This window comes from Babylonia areolata, chromosome 1, assembly GCF_041734735.1.
Source record: "Babylonia areolata isolate BAREFJ2019XMU chromosome 1, ASM4173473v1, whole genome shotgun sequence".
Taxonomy (NCBI): Eukaryota; Metazoa; Mollusca; class Gastropoda; order Neogastropoda; family Buccinidae; genus Babylonia; species Babylonia areolata.
In genome coordinates, this window is record NC_134876.1 from 45062749 (window position 1) to 45077175 (window position 14427).

The window sequence follows — 14427 nt, forward strand, 5'->3', positions numbered from 1 at the left end:
CAAAGTTTTTGCTAACGTGGAGGTGTGAGCAAAATGACTGGTGTCATGATCACAAGCTACTGAACATTTATAAAGTTAAATGGCAAATATCTTGATTGACTGATGGAAGGATCTGATCAAATCTCACTGATGGAATGGTCTGAGTAAATCTCATTAATAAATGGTCTCAGTTTGGATCAAAGTTACTGGCATGCTGTCAGTGTGAAGGTTCTGACATTGCAGTGGCATCATATAGAAGAAATGCTGCATATCCAACTGAATACATAGTTTCTGTGTCTTACACAAAACTGAAGTTACACAAGTTCTCTCAAACATGCACACACATACACAAACATGGGGAAACACGAACAGACAGAACAAGATGATCATACATCCTTCTGCTGCACAAATGATCATAGACGACTTTCAGGGAAAAACTATTTCGGGATAAAGATAAAATACTGGCTGCAGAAAATTCTGACAAAAAACAGCTACAAATGAGAAAACTGAAGGCTCAAGTTAGCAGTATGCTAAGGGGATGTACGATACTCTAGGTCACAAGACACCTACTTTTGATTTATCTGAACAAGTCATGTAGTTTGCACAGGACAGGAATCAAACCCCTGCCAGTGTGCATCAGCAGGTCATGGGAAAGAATCTGTGTTGATGTTTTTAAAAATAACTGGGTGGTATGACCTGTGGAATTATTGTAGATTCCTTTCCAATGTATTGCTTCCAGAAAGGGGTTCCTTCCACTTCGTGACAGCCTGTCAGTGAAGCCATGTTGAGTGGCTGGGCAGAGAAATATCTAACTAGTCAAGTCTAAGGGGATCCTAAGGATTCTGCGCCTGCACTTAGGCCTTTTAAAATGCTGTTAATATTAGTGTGAACAGGCCCACTTTCAGATTTTCGTTGAGATTTTGCAGTTATTTTCGGTGAGAACTGCAAGTGCATCTCCATTTTTGGTTTTTCTTGGTCACCAAAAGGCTAAAATTCTGTTGTGAAAATCACTTATGATGATTCAAAGGATTTTGAACAATGAGTAGTTTTTCAAGTTTGCAAGATATATTGGTTTTATAATTACACCAATTGTCGCATCTGCCATTAAGAATTCGAACCGATCTATTCAAAATAAGCCTCATCTAGCTTCAGCTTAGGAAACACTTGACACAAATATTGGTTTAAGCATCATTTTATCCAAAGCACACATTTTTTCCATGTCTTTGCGAAGTTGAGGGAAGGGGAAATCGTTTTGGACAACTCAACCGGACCTATTATATTCCATTTCATTGCAAAGGTTCCATGGATTACATGATCTGTTTTCTGTCATTTGTTAATGCCACATCTCGATTGGAGTATTATAACTTTTCTTTTGTATATGAATAAACTTACTGTGTTGCTTTCTTTTAAAGTGCTGTAGATGTCTATCTCTGAAGACTTGTTTTGACATAGATGACTTCATTTTTGTGTGGTTTAGTCTGTGCAAAGAAAATAGTCAACCGCTCTGCCAAAAAGTTGCCCAAAGAAAGGCATTGCAAACCCTGTTACTGTGGTGGGCTGCCCATGACATATGACCTATTTCTCGCTATGCAAGTGATGCAGTCCCCCACGAAAGCAGGCCTGCACACACTCCCTATTCAATGATTGTCAAGTCAATCCACTCAGCCCTTTCCTCACGCATTTGTCCAATGAAACACAGCATACAGCACTGAAATTTACCCATTTATTAAATATCAACCCCACCCCCCACATCAGTTTTCTCAGTATTAGCTGAATTCTATTGCTGCCTGTAAAAGTTGATTTCCCCAATAAAAGTAATAAAAGAAAATGCTTAAAATGGCAAACCACATGTCTTCACAGTTCACATCTTTTACAATAAAATCGCAAGACTTCAAACTGAAAACTTTCCTGATCAAGTCACTATCCTTATATTACCATTCTTGTTTTCCAACCAAACTAACAACACTTTCACTGAAAGAAATAATGCTGAAAGCAATGTTCAAGACAAAATAAAATGCACAGCGAAAACAATTCCTCTAACACTGTTTCCAAAAGTTTTCAGCAACACCATTTCTAAAAGTTTTCAACTTAAAATTCTCTTCAGGTGTGCCATGCACAAAATTCATAGATGGAACAAAGGTGCACTGTTGAGGATGAACATAATTATCAGTGATGAATTACCATAAAAAAAACAAAAACATTATGCACGTTCTCCACGAATACGACGAGCAAGCTGAATGTCTTTGGGCATGATGGTGACACGCTTGGCATGAATGGCACACAGGTTGGTGTCTTCAAACAGTCCCACCAGGTAAGCTTCACTGGCCTCCTGCACATTTCAAACATAAAACAGCTTCTTTAGTGTCAGAATTTGTTTACAACAGTTAACTTCACATTACTTAAATCCTACTTCCTGATATAATTCATCCACTGTTAATTCAACAAGAGTTATGTCCAAAATTATTTACTCTTCGACCATCCATACCTGGGAGACCTCTGCATCTTAAAACTGCTTTGATCCGAAAATAATTCTATAAAAGATTAAGTGAATGCTGTGAAATAAGTAATTTAGCTTATATCTGCTAATGAACAAATAATTCAGAGGTGAGGATGAATGTTACGCCAAAGTTTTTCTTCTCTTCATCTGGGAAGCAACTTCTAAAAACTTTGTATTTAAAGGATATTTGGGCTTTCCAGGACTGAAATAGATAAATCTTTTAATGAATCAGAGCACTCTCACATGTGTACGAAAGAGAAAGAAAAAGAATGTGTATGCCCGTGTTCTTAACTCTGGGTGCGTGAGCACTCCCACATTCTGTGTGAGAGGGTGTGAGTGAGCCAGTGCTTAATTCTCTTTAAGACTAAGAGTTTGCAAGCACACTGAGTGCACACATCCAGTTCCCTTCAACTCACTGCTACGCAAACATGCATGCACACAGAGGTACAGAAAGGTGGAAAACCCCGAAATACAGCCATGAGAGAACAGACATCAGCGATCATGAAATGTACTGACTTGGAGATATCGCACACACCTATGTGTGTGTGTGTGTGTGTGTGTGTGAACGCGTGTTCCGTCTGTCATAGTGCCATCAATACATGCCATGGAGTGATCGCCTATCTGCCGAAAACTAAACAAACCCCTCACACACATATTTCCGTAAATTTACAAAGCTTATCTTGAATCTTAAAATCTCAGGGGTACATGCAGTCTTAATACCCCCCAAAATCAAGTGCTATTCAAAATGTTTCAAATAAGATTTAATTCAAAAACTTTGTCAAAAACTAACCTTCAAAGGAAATCCCCTGCACCAGTGGGTCATGGTTAAGTATGTGTAATTAAAATACGTACTAAGACTTCCAACAAGCAGATCAGTATATCAATGTGGCTACATATGCACCAAGAGGGAGCACAGCATATGGTGTGTGCATGCTTGGAACAAAGCCAGTAATGGAAGACTGAAGATAATGCTTGATGGAAATTAATTACAGCATACAGTTCCTCCAACCAAGTCTGTACAACTGAATTTAACTTCAGGCAGTATACAAGGGTAGCCTGGTAATGAACTTAGTCACAATTTATTGATCACTTCAAAGTGACTGGAAAGAAAATTATGTGATAAATAGGAGGAGTTTGTGTCACATACCTGAAGAGCACCAATGGCAGCACTCTGAAAACGCAGATCTGTTTTGAAGTCCTGGGCAATTTCACGAACCAAACGCTGAAAGGGCAGCTTACGGATCAGCAGCTCTGTTGACTTCTGGTACCTTCTGATCTCACGAAGAGCCACAGTTCCTGGCCTATACCTGTGGGGCTTCTTTACTCCACCAGTCGATGGGGCACTTTTGCGAGCTGCTTTGGTTGCCAGCTGTTTTCGTGGTGCCTTCCCACCAGTGGATTTACGTGCAGTCTGTTTTGTACGTGCCATCTGAACCAATAAATAGAAAATTATCAAGACATTTCAGCTACTAAAACTGAAATGGTGAATACCTGCAGGGATCTCCGTCAGAAGAATGTATGCATCAATATATAATACATAGTATACATAATTACACTACATACAATACCAGAGGTGTACACTGGTGACAGACAACCAATAAAGTGATGAGAATGATCATTTTCTTACTACAGAGATGCCAACCCCTGTCAAGTGTTTGTAGTCCTGAACAATCAGGAAATTTAGTAGAAGCATTTTAAATTTGATAGGAACATTTGGACTCTGAGCCACATCAGAGCCCTCTTGCCGAGTCTCGTTCCCAGCATCATGATCCCTGCCTTCGTAGGATGGCATACGAGGCATGGTACCCGCGCGTAGGCACCCAGCAAAAATCTGATCCCCATCAGAGAAAGGAAAGACATTATCGACTTAGAGGTAGAAAAAAAAAAAACGAACGAATCGAGGGGGCCGAGTCGAAACGAGTACACAGAATGTAAGAATAATATACAGACAAGCCGCATGCAGCAAAATAAGGCCAAATCAATATGCTTAATAGCCAAAAAAAGCGTACGACGAGACCGTGCGAAAACCTGACAAGATGGCGTGGAGAGCCTTAGCCAAAGGAATGATTCAGCGCTTATAGCTTTTAGAGGTGTTCGACTGGCTAAGAGCGGACCCGACAAGACGGGGCGTCTTTTCACTGTTAGCCACGCAAAATTTGGCCAAACAGAGCAAACCGATAGGCCTTGTTTGCATCAGTTTGACATGGTACAGTATATGACACCAAACATACATTTTACCTACAAGGCATACAAACACTTGGGCCTACCTGCAAGACAGACTACTGCTACCAGAGGCTGTAAGTCTTACATAAGGTCCAGTCTCTTACTGGTGGTCTGTTTATACCGCACCGGAGAGGCATCCTTGCACTCCATAGCTTAATCCACCAAGCAGACTATGACCGAGATGCAACTTCATTTAACCACATAACCATCACAGAACTGCAGCCCCTCGAGGATCGCAGACGCCAAACTCTTGACCCAGGGTGCCAAGTTCAAGAGGTTGCAAGGCAACCCAATGAAGGACACTGTCCCAGCCAACAAAAGGACGGCTGAAGAGAGGGAGCTTCGTACACCAGAGCAGGATCCTAGAATGGCAACATCAAGATAACCTTGACTATGCCCCCAAAGTGATACCCTGGCATCTTGCCATCCCTGCCGGGAGTGAAGGAACCCTTCCCCTCATCCTGTGCAGCATCCCTGGTGTTGGCCCCAGATTCCCAAAGCGGCCCTGAAAGAAAGTTCCTCACCCGTGAACACCTCCACACCCAGTTCCCCAAAGAGTTCTGGACTCATGTCTACACCAACGGCTCTGTGGCAGATGCCATTCAGAACGGAGAGGCAGGAGTCTATATTCAGTATCCAGTAGGCAGAGATGATCTGCCTCGTTACCAGCCTGAACTCCACAAATTACAGAGCCGAAGCAGAAGCCTTGTAAACAGCAGCAGCCCACATCTTGGTCAGCCCCTACGCCAGCCACAACGTTGTCTTCCTGACCAACGCCCTGTCCACCCCCTCCCCCACCCTTTTGATAGCACTCAGTAACTGCAGCTTCGTTCACAAATACATCAAAATGCCTGATGGTCTAATTGCAGATTCCTTTCAAAGCTGGCGTTCTGATCTGTACCCGTACGCTTTCTTAAGTTCTCCCACCACTGGTAATGCACATTCAACATATCAAATCAAATAAAACTATTTTAAACTGTGTCAAAGTTCAAGTCCTACAACTTGCTTGATTTTAGGATTTTGTGAGTACATGTGTAAACTTGGTCGGCAGTAGTGCGCAAAGAGAAGAAATTGCAAGGAAATAGCCAGAAATAGCTGACTGGTTCTTTGAAATGGATATTAAGGTATTAGGAAATGGTGGAAGCAGACGTTAAATTGTGAAATGCAAGCGTTAAAAACACTTCAAAGTGGGGCGGTACCACTGAGCTGAATGGGAAGGAGTGGCAGCCGCAATAATATAAACAGGCCGCCGCACGCGACCATAATGTTAATGATAACGACTAATAATATTAATGATATAACTGATAATAATAATAACAATAACGATATTTATTACAGCAACAAATAGTTGTCTTAGACTGTATCATTATCAGTAGATCAAGGAGGCGTCACTGCATTCGGACAAATCCATATACGCTACACACCATATCTGCTAAGCAGATGCCTGACCAGCAGTGTAACCCAACACGCTTTGCTTTAGATTTTTTTTTTTTTTTTTTTTTTTTTTTTTAATAAAATGAAATGAATGAATATTTTTAAAATGGATTAAAAAAATGGATTTTTTTTTAAAAACCCATTCTTTTAGACAATGTTCATTTAGCAAATCAGACAGCAAGACAAAGAACTGTGCATGAATGGGTGTAAATGGAAAGAAAATGAAATAAGACTTAAATAAAATTTTAAAAGAAAAAATTTTTTTAAAACCATAAGGTGGGAAAGAATAGAAGTTTGGAGGCCCCACACAATAGACACATAAAACCATCATCAAAAAAAAGTGGGAACAAAAAAAAGTGGGAAAATTAGCTAGAAGGTCAGACCTAGAGGTCCCTCAAATAATAAAAAGCCGAAAACTGTGTGCCATCATTTCTCTCTTTGCCGCACCCCCCCCCCCCCCCAACACATACCCCCCCTCCAATATGCGTATTACTTTGAAATGAATACAACAAAATACCCATAAGATATCCCTATGTACATGCACAAGTAGAAAGGACTTCTACAGAAGTTCCAGTACTTGATCTGATTATCTGCATACCTAGGAATAATGTTTGACAAACTATCCTTATAAATAAAGCCAATCAAATGACTGGTTAAGATAACCTTCAATTACTTAAAGATATATTTCTCAATCTATACAAAGCATTAGTTAGATCGCATGTAGAATATGGTAATACTGTGTGACACCCATACCTTAAGAGACACAATCTGTAGCAATAGAAAGGGTTCAAAGAAGAGCAACAAAATTATTAAAAGAATGCAAGAATATGAGTTAACAAAGACTTACATACTTAAATCTACACTCACCAAAGGGTAGAAGAGTAACAGGCGCTTTGATTGAAACGTACAAGATATTAAATAACAAATGATGTAAATGCAAGACATCTTCAGAATGTCATACTATGATATAAATTATAAGTAACTTAGTAAAGAAAATTTGTTCAGAACACTGCAACACCAACATAGAAAAAATTCATTGGCTAATTGAATTGCACAAACATGGAATGCACTACCAACCGAAGTTTAACTTGCACAAAATACTAACACATTCAAAAATCTCTTGGCCCCACCAACACCATCTTAAAAGGATTTTTTTTTTTAATTATGAATAAAACAAAGTTTCTTACACAAGTGTACTTGTGTACCCTGCCCAACAACAACAAAAAGCTACATTTACCGATTCAGCTTTATCATATCCTATCAATATCAAGGCGTGCAGGCCTGACAAGGCCTTTTGCCCACTTGAAGTGGGGAAGAAAAAGAGTCCCCATATGTCTGGTGCATTTTTCAACATCAAGTGCACAATGCTTGAAGAATCAATAAATATGTAAATGAGTTTTGTATTTAAAATTTTTTAAATGAATATCAAGATAATTTTTAAATGTATTCACGGTTCCTGCGGAAACAATGTCTTGTGACAAATTATTCCAAACATTTGTTACTCTGTTAGTAAAGAAATGTGCAAATCTGGAAGTTTTTACTGAAACTTTTAATAGTTTGTAGGAATGGCCTCCTGTGGCACTGTTCTCAATCCATGTAAACAAAGAGTTTATAGTTCTGCTGTCATATAATCCACGAGTCATTTTATACATCTCTAATAATCACCACGCAGTCTTCTATATTCTAAACTGGGAAACTGAAGTGCTTGCAACCTATTTTCATAGTCCATATCAGCAAAGCCAATGATTCTTTTAGTAAATCTTCGTTGAACATTTTCAATACTGTCTATATGTTTCACTATGCCCGTATTTACTCAAAAATACTGCTACAACCACCACCACCTCAAATACATTAATTCACTACCAACTGCTTATGCTACCGTTTACCTTTGAAACAATCGTCTTTACATAACCAGAACAAAGTGACAGGGAACTGCTTTGCGAATGTGTGAAGTATGTGTAAAAAGTGTGATCTTTTTTTGATTTTACGTCCTCGTGGTCATCCCAAATTGAAATACCTCGCGCGCAATTTTGTTTACTGAAGTGCCTTCCGACCTACGTGGTTTCGATTATTTACTAATTTACAACCCTATAAAACTGATTTCGTGTATCAGCAATAATCTGTTTCAAGGTCTGTACTTTTGACAATTTGTAAAAAATATGAAAATTCTATACCTGCGTATCCGGGTTTCTTTCCACTGAATTTCAAAAAAAATTTTCTCTCTGAAATAAGTGAAAATAAACCTTGAAAGCGAGGAGACGGAGAAATTTCGAATATACACGAAACAAGATAATCAAATTAATTGTAATGATTTCTGCTATCAAATAACACCTTACTTACCCTTAGTTACTTTTATTAAGATTTCCTGTTTAATATCTCACCGTCCTCTGTTCACAAATTGCCGCAAAATTCGCAACGCACTGTGGTCATGAATATTTCCGTAAATGACGTAACACACAACTAGAGTTTCATTGGATACAATCTCTTCTAAGCCATTGGATAATTTTTCTCTTTTTTGGTTGGACACATTAGTTTGTAAACGATTAGGTCATTGGTTACTTTTTGACAATTTTTATTGGTCAAAGAAAATTTCATGGCTGCATCGTCTGAATGTGAAATATTAATGTCATCCACTGAGTTAAAACCAAGAACTATGAATACGTCAGACAAAGACTGTAACATGGCGGACAAAGACGGATTAAACCTATTACAGTGGAACTCTCGGTCTATTAAAACAACTTATGAATACCTCTTCATTTCCTACACAACAGTAGGCTGGTATACATATCATGTTGTCTGCTTACAATCACTCGACACTACGTTTTTTTCCCTACCAAAAATAGAAGGGTATTATTACCCACCCCAAGTTAGCAATATGATAAATAAAGTCAACACAGCGACCTATATTCATGATGATGGAGTCTCCGACGGATGAATATGCAGGCAGGCTTCTTTATGCCACTAGAGCACAGCCGGCATCCTCCAGTGAGAGCAGTCAAGGGCACTAGTTTCCCAGGAAGTGATGTCTATGTCACAGGTTTTCAGGTTTGCCTTCAAGGTGTCCTTGAAGCACTTGCAGGGTCTTCCAAGTTCGCGGTGGCCTTCCTTCAGCTGGCCATACAAACGGGCCTCTTCGGGATCCTGCTGTCTGTCATGCGGACAAGTGTGTCCTGTCCCACAGCATAGCTGGCACTGGATCAGCAGGCTTTCGATGCTGGGCAGGCCGGCCGCTCCTCCGGCTCTACGGGACCTGGAGGTTGGCGGAAACCCTGTCTTGCCACTTTATGCCGAGGATCTTTCGTAGGCATCCGTCTGGTGACTGCTCAAGTTGTTGAATGTGACGGCCGCGCGATACGTCGTCTCCATGTTTCACCGGCAGCAGTACAACAAGGTGGGCAGCACAACAGCTCTGTAGGTTTCAAGTTCAGTTATTTCAGTGCTGAGCCTGATGCCTTTGTTGTTCCATAGCCTGTTGTTGAGTCCAGTCTGCCAAAGGCGGCTGAGCTGGCCTTGGTGATGCACACGGCGTCACGTCACTTCTGCATCAAGGGCTCCGTTGCTGAACTTTAGGGTGCTGCCAGCCTGACGGGTAGTGAAAACTTCAGTTGTCAGTCGACTGACTTGAATTCTGTGTCATCGATTTTGATTGCAGGTGGGGGGGAGGCACTGGCATTCTGTGAGCAGTAGCTGGTTGGTACATGGACTTGGTCTTGCTGAGGCTGATGGTGAGTCCAAAGCGCCTGCAGGAGTGAGGTTGAGAACCTGTCCGTCCATAATGAACTGCATGTCCTCATGGGTGTATGCTGCAAGCACACAGTCATCAGCGAAGACTGAGGAGCTCTCTCACCCTGGACCTAGCATGGAGTCACGGGTCACCGCAAGTTGAGAAGTTTGCATCTGTGCCGTGCGTAACTGAATGTAGATGCCCCGGTCACAGCAGTGAAGATCTAGTCAGTCACCACTGAGCGGCCCCATCCACATGTAATATGCCGGCGGCTTCTGTTCCGGCAAACGTGTGTGTGTGTGTGTGTGTGATAGAGAGAGAGTGGAGAGTGGGAGTCGGAGACGAGAGACTCAGTAGAGAGAGAGAGACTGAGAGAGACGGCTCAGAGAGAGCCGGAGTTTGTGTGTCCGGACGACTGACGGTGTGTGTGTGTGTGTCAGCCGGTCGGTGTGCACTGCACAGTGAGTATGCACAAGTTTTTTTTGTTTTTGTTTTTTTATATGCACTTGCATGTATCACTGAGGCTAATTTCTACCGTATCTTTATGAACTGTGATTCAATTTCGATTTATGTTCGTATCTTGTTATATACTAATAAAACGCGCACGCGTCAGTTCCTCGTTGTTTTTGTTACAGGACGAACAGTGGAGAACCCCCTTTATTTTGGTCATGCTCCTGATTCTCTGAGTATAACTGATATCCTACTGGATACAATTTGGACCGCTGAAGGCTTTTCTGTCGCCATTTAGCCCTGTGATGGAGACAACCGGACTGCTTTCGAAACGGGTGCTCATTGGACAGGATTCGTCCATTCACGAAAGACCTGGCTTGCTGTGCTTGATACAGACAGGTCGAAAAATACAGGTCCTACCACCCCCAACGTATGGTTACGATTCGTTTGACATCGGTTTTGACGGTTCTCAGCAACCATTGTTTAGCACAGCTGTCCTTACAGCTCTTTCGGTTTTTTCCTCCCGGCCCAATCGGAGGCTCGGCAGTCATGACATCAAATCAATCCCACAATGCAACAATATCGTCACTTCCTTTGGCTTGTCCGATGCCCGAAGTTCCCAACGAAAATTGCTAGAAGAGTTCGGTTTTGTTTTTGACGCCTTACCATGTTTGGAACTCCACAAGGATTCAAACGACCATCAGGATTAGACAGTAAGCAGTCACACATTAATCGTTGATTAACAGAATCTCAGGTCTTAACCCTTGATCAGTTCATCTGGCGGCTAAATATTCTGTGCTGCTGTTGTTGTTGCTGAGCGTGCTGATTAATTTTCTGTCATTGCTTGGGTTAAGATAGAACATTGTTTCTCTTTTTTTTCGTATTTTGTTGAGGCTTCGCGCCATATAATTTATTTGTTGTTATTATTGATTGAATGTGTCAAGTGGGTGAAGGAGAGAGGAAGGACACATTGGGTTACACACGACGTAGCCTTCGTCAGTGTGATCCACGCGACTGGCCATGACCGATATTTTGCGCATGCGTCGTCGGTGGTGCGAACTGTCGTTGCACAACTTCACGATAGGCCGTCTTCCGGTTTAAAGGGCGCTGCCATAGCCGTTACTATAAATAATCCGCATGCAGTCATGTTCCGGTTTACATTGACAACATGAACGGAGAGGTGATGAAAATGCGGTAGGCAGTGGTCACCACCACTCAGCACATGGTTCTTCCGACAATTTAAAAGCCATGTTACGATCATAACCCCATCTTGAAATTAAAATGTAATAAATTTGTTCAACATTATCTTCAAACTGAAGCCGATTTCACCAGGGAGTTCTGAAGACTGACTGGTGAATCCCTGACAAAATGGACATTTTTGCTATGGTTTTACCACAAACTGTACCTCTATCTTGTGTGTGTATGTGTGTGTGTGTATCTATGTGTGTGTGTGTGTGTGTGTTGATGCCAGTGCCCCATACAGGGCAACACCAGCAGCTGAGAACAAGCCCCTAAATGTATGTACTGGCCATCAGGCGTTCCATAGCCAGGGTCTACCTTGCACAACTATCACAGGCATCTTCTGTTGGCCGCCCAAGAGAATCCATGTTCACTGTAAGCAAACATGTGCCTTTAGAGGTACGCTATGACAGGATCAACCACATCATTCTGCTGTGGAAAATTCAACTGACATGTGGCTTCTGTGGAAAGAAAGTGTATCGCAAATGCAAGAAATGCAAAGTTGGAGTGCTTGACAAGTGCATTGATTTGTTTCACATGGTGTAGACACTTTGGAGTTACCTACATTCTGAAAGAGCCGAAATAATTTTTTGTTTCTTTCTTTCTTTATTATCTTCATTTTTTTTTTTTTTTAATGTACATGTTATAACCATATAGAATATTTCATTTAAGACTTATTTTAAATTTTGCTGTGGACAAGCTGCAAAAAATGTTTTATGATAGTTGTGTGCTTATTTGATGAATCAGGTGAGAATGTATGTGTGTGTTTGTGGGTGGGTGGGGAGAGAGAGAAGGGATACAATCATGTCAACAAGTTAACTTTTTGAACTGTTGTTTGTTACTGATGTAATTTAAGTTCATTTCAGAACAATAAAAGACAAACTGAGAAGGAAAAGGCTCATGTTTTTAATGTGTAAAAACATTGAAAAACCCCATCCCACTTGATCCGACTGTCCCTAAAAAGGGACGGTTACATTTTATGCTCAAAATCAAATTTTACTAACTTTTTGTCAAAATAATTCCTAGATATGTTCAAAAGACAAAAACCAATTGTTTAGCACAAATTTTGTGAAAAAATAAAATTTGGGCATAAATGGGTTAACATGTGCAATCACAGGTTTGTTGTAGACACCAACATAAAAATGAACATTGGCACCATAAACCGTTGGACAAACTTTCGCTAACGGTGGATATTCCCAAAACATATCTGGATAAGTTGGGCAGTTTCTCTGGTCTAGAGCTGGAATTCATCAGAGTCGCAGGGTTACAAAAACCATGATGTTGCACAAGATAGCAACGGCGTGTTGACATGGGTGGGTATCCTTCATCCTAATCCAAGACAATCCATGGTACAGCCCGGAAAGCTGCATTTTCCTCACTTCTGCACCAATTTACAATTACCCCCCGCCCCCACCCCCCTCCTTTGGTCATCCAAATAAGAATGCCCTCTGTTCTCAGCCTAAGTTCTTTGTTGACTTACCAGCTGCCATTCAATTCAGTTCAATTCTAAAACACTATTAATCCACATGGAAATTAACGTGTGCAATCACAGGCTCGTTGTAGACACCAACATAAAAATGCACATATGCACCATAAAATACACTAAAACAAGTCAGATAAGAACTCACAGTAACTGACAATAGACTAACCCCCCCCCCACCCACCCCCGCCTCACAAACACACATGCATACACACCTGCATGGACATTAAGACAAGTATTGTACAAGAATGTATACAAATAGAAAATATCCAGCAAGTAAAAATATTTAACCCCCCAACACATGCTAAGACAAGGTATTGTTCAGCAGTGTTAAAGAAATAAGGAAAAAAAAATCATATTTAAATGTAAAATGCTCACACACCCACATATACATACACACACGCGCGTGTGCGCGAGCGTGTTAACAATACGGTATTGTGCAACAATGTAAACAAATAAAAACATCCAGCAAATAAATCATATCTCTTAGTAAAATACACACACACACACACACACACACACACCCATGCGCGCACACACACACATGCATGGATGCTTGTATGCCTGCACCCGCTCACAACACGCGTAACATTAAGGTATATGAAATCCATTAAATCACGAGCATGTACACACAAAGTAACGCTTGCCTGTGCTGAGCCACACAGTCGCACGCCATTTGAAGAGTTGTCAAGGACTATACATGTTGGCTGAACACGGGGTATATTGGTGGACAAAACCTGTCGCCACGCAACTGAAGCCATGCAGCTGCTATGTTGTTTAGCCCGGAGGTTGTGCGCTGACGGTGCAGTAAATGTGTGTCTGTGTGGTGGTGACCTCATTCCAGGCCTGTTTGTGACTACCCTTATCTCTTTCATCATGGCAGCCTCAAAACCGCCTCTGACTGTGTGTGTGTGTATGTGTGTGTTTCTGCCTTCGAACTTGCTGAGGTGGAAACAAAGGACTGACCACCTTGTAAAAGGCAGCCAAAGATGGATTTATGACCATCACTATCTCTATGTTCATGGTGGCGCCGCTTCTTTCTCAGTGTGGCAGCTGGATGTTATCCCCCCCCCACCCCCTCCCCCCACACACACACACACACTAACATGGACACGTAAGAAACCCATACTCTAACTTCAACATTTACTCGAAGTATAAAATTCGCCATCCCATTAACACAAACACCCAAAAAGGGAGAGAAGGGATGTGGATTGTACATCAGAGTAAACACACAATAGTAGACATATAGAAAGGGAGAGAAGGGGTGTAGACTGTACATCAGAGTAAATACATGATAGTTACCATAAACTCGAATAAACGTAAAAAGAATGCAATTAAAACACACAAATCTTGACTTAAGTTCAGACACACAAACTATCATACACACACATTCCATGAAAA

The 14427-nt window shown here is 41.1% G+C and overlaps 2 protein-coding genes across 2 annotated transcripts in view; one reads left to right on the forward strand and one right to left on the reverse strand.

Moving 5' to 3' along the window:
* Positions 1-1688: 1688 nt before the first annotated feature.
* On the reverse strand, positions 1689-8598 carry LOC143283378 (histone H3.3A). Its single transcript, XM_076589587.1, has 3 exons — positions 8474-8598; positions 3624-3905; positions 1689-2308 (listed from the first exon to the last, which is right to left on the reverse strand). The coding sequence occupies exons 2-3, from the start codon at positions 3903-3905 to the stop codon at positions 2180-2182; spliced, it is 411 nt and encodes a 136-aa protein (XP_076445702.1). The 5' UTR covers positions 8474-8598; the 3' UTR covers positions 1689-2179.
* A 2278-nt stretch (positions 8599-10876) lies between these two features.
* Positions 10877-14427, forward strand: part of LOC143283386 (splicing factor 1-like) — a 40110-nt gene continuing 36559 nt past the window's right edge. The window contains exon 1 of the mRNA XM_076589600.1: positions 10877-11020. Coding sequence (XP_076445715.1) covers positions 10975-11020 — 46 coding nt within the window. The 5' untranslated portion in view covers positions 10877-10974. The remainder of the gene's footprint in view (positions 11021-14427) is intronic.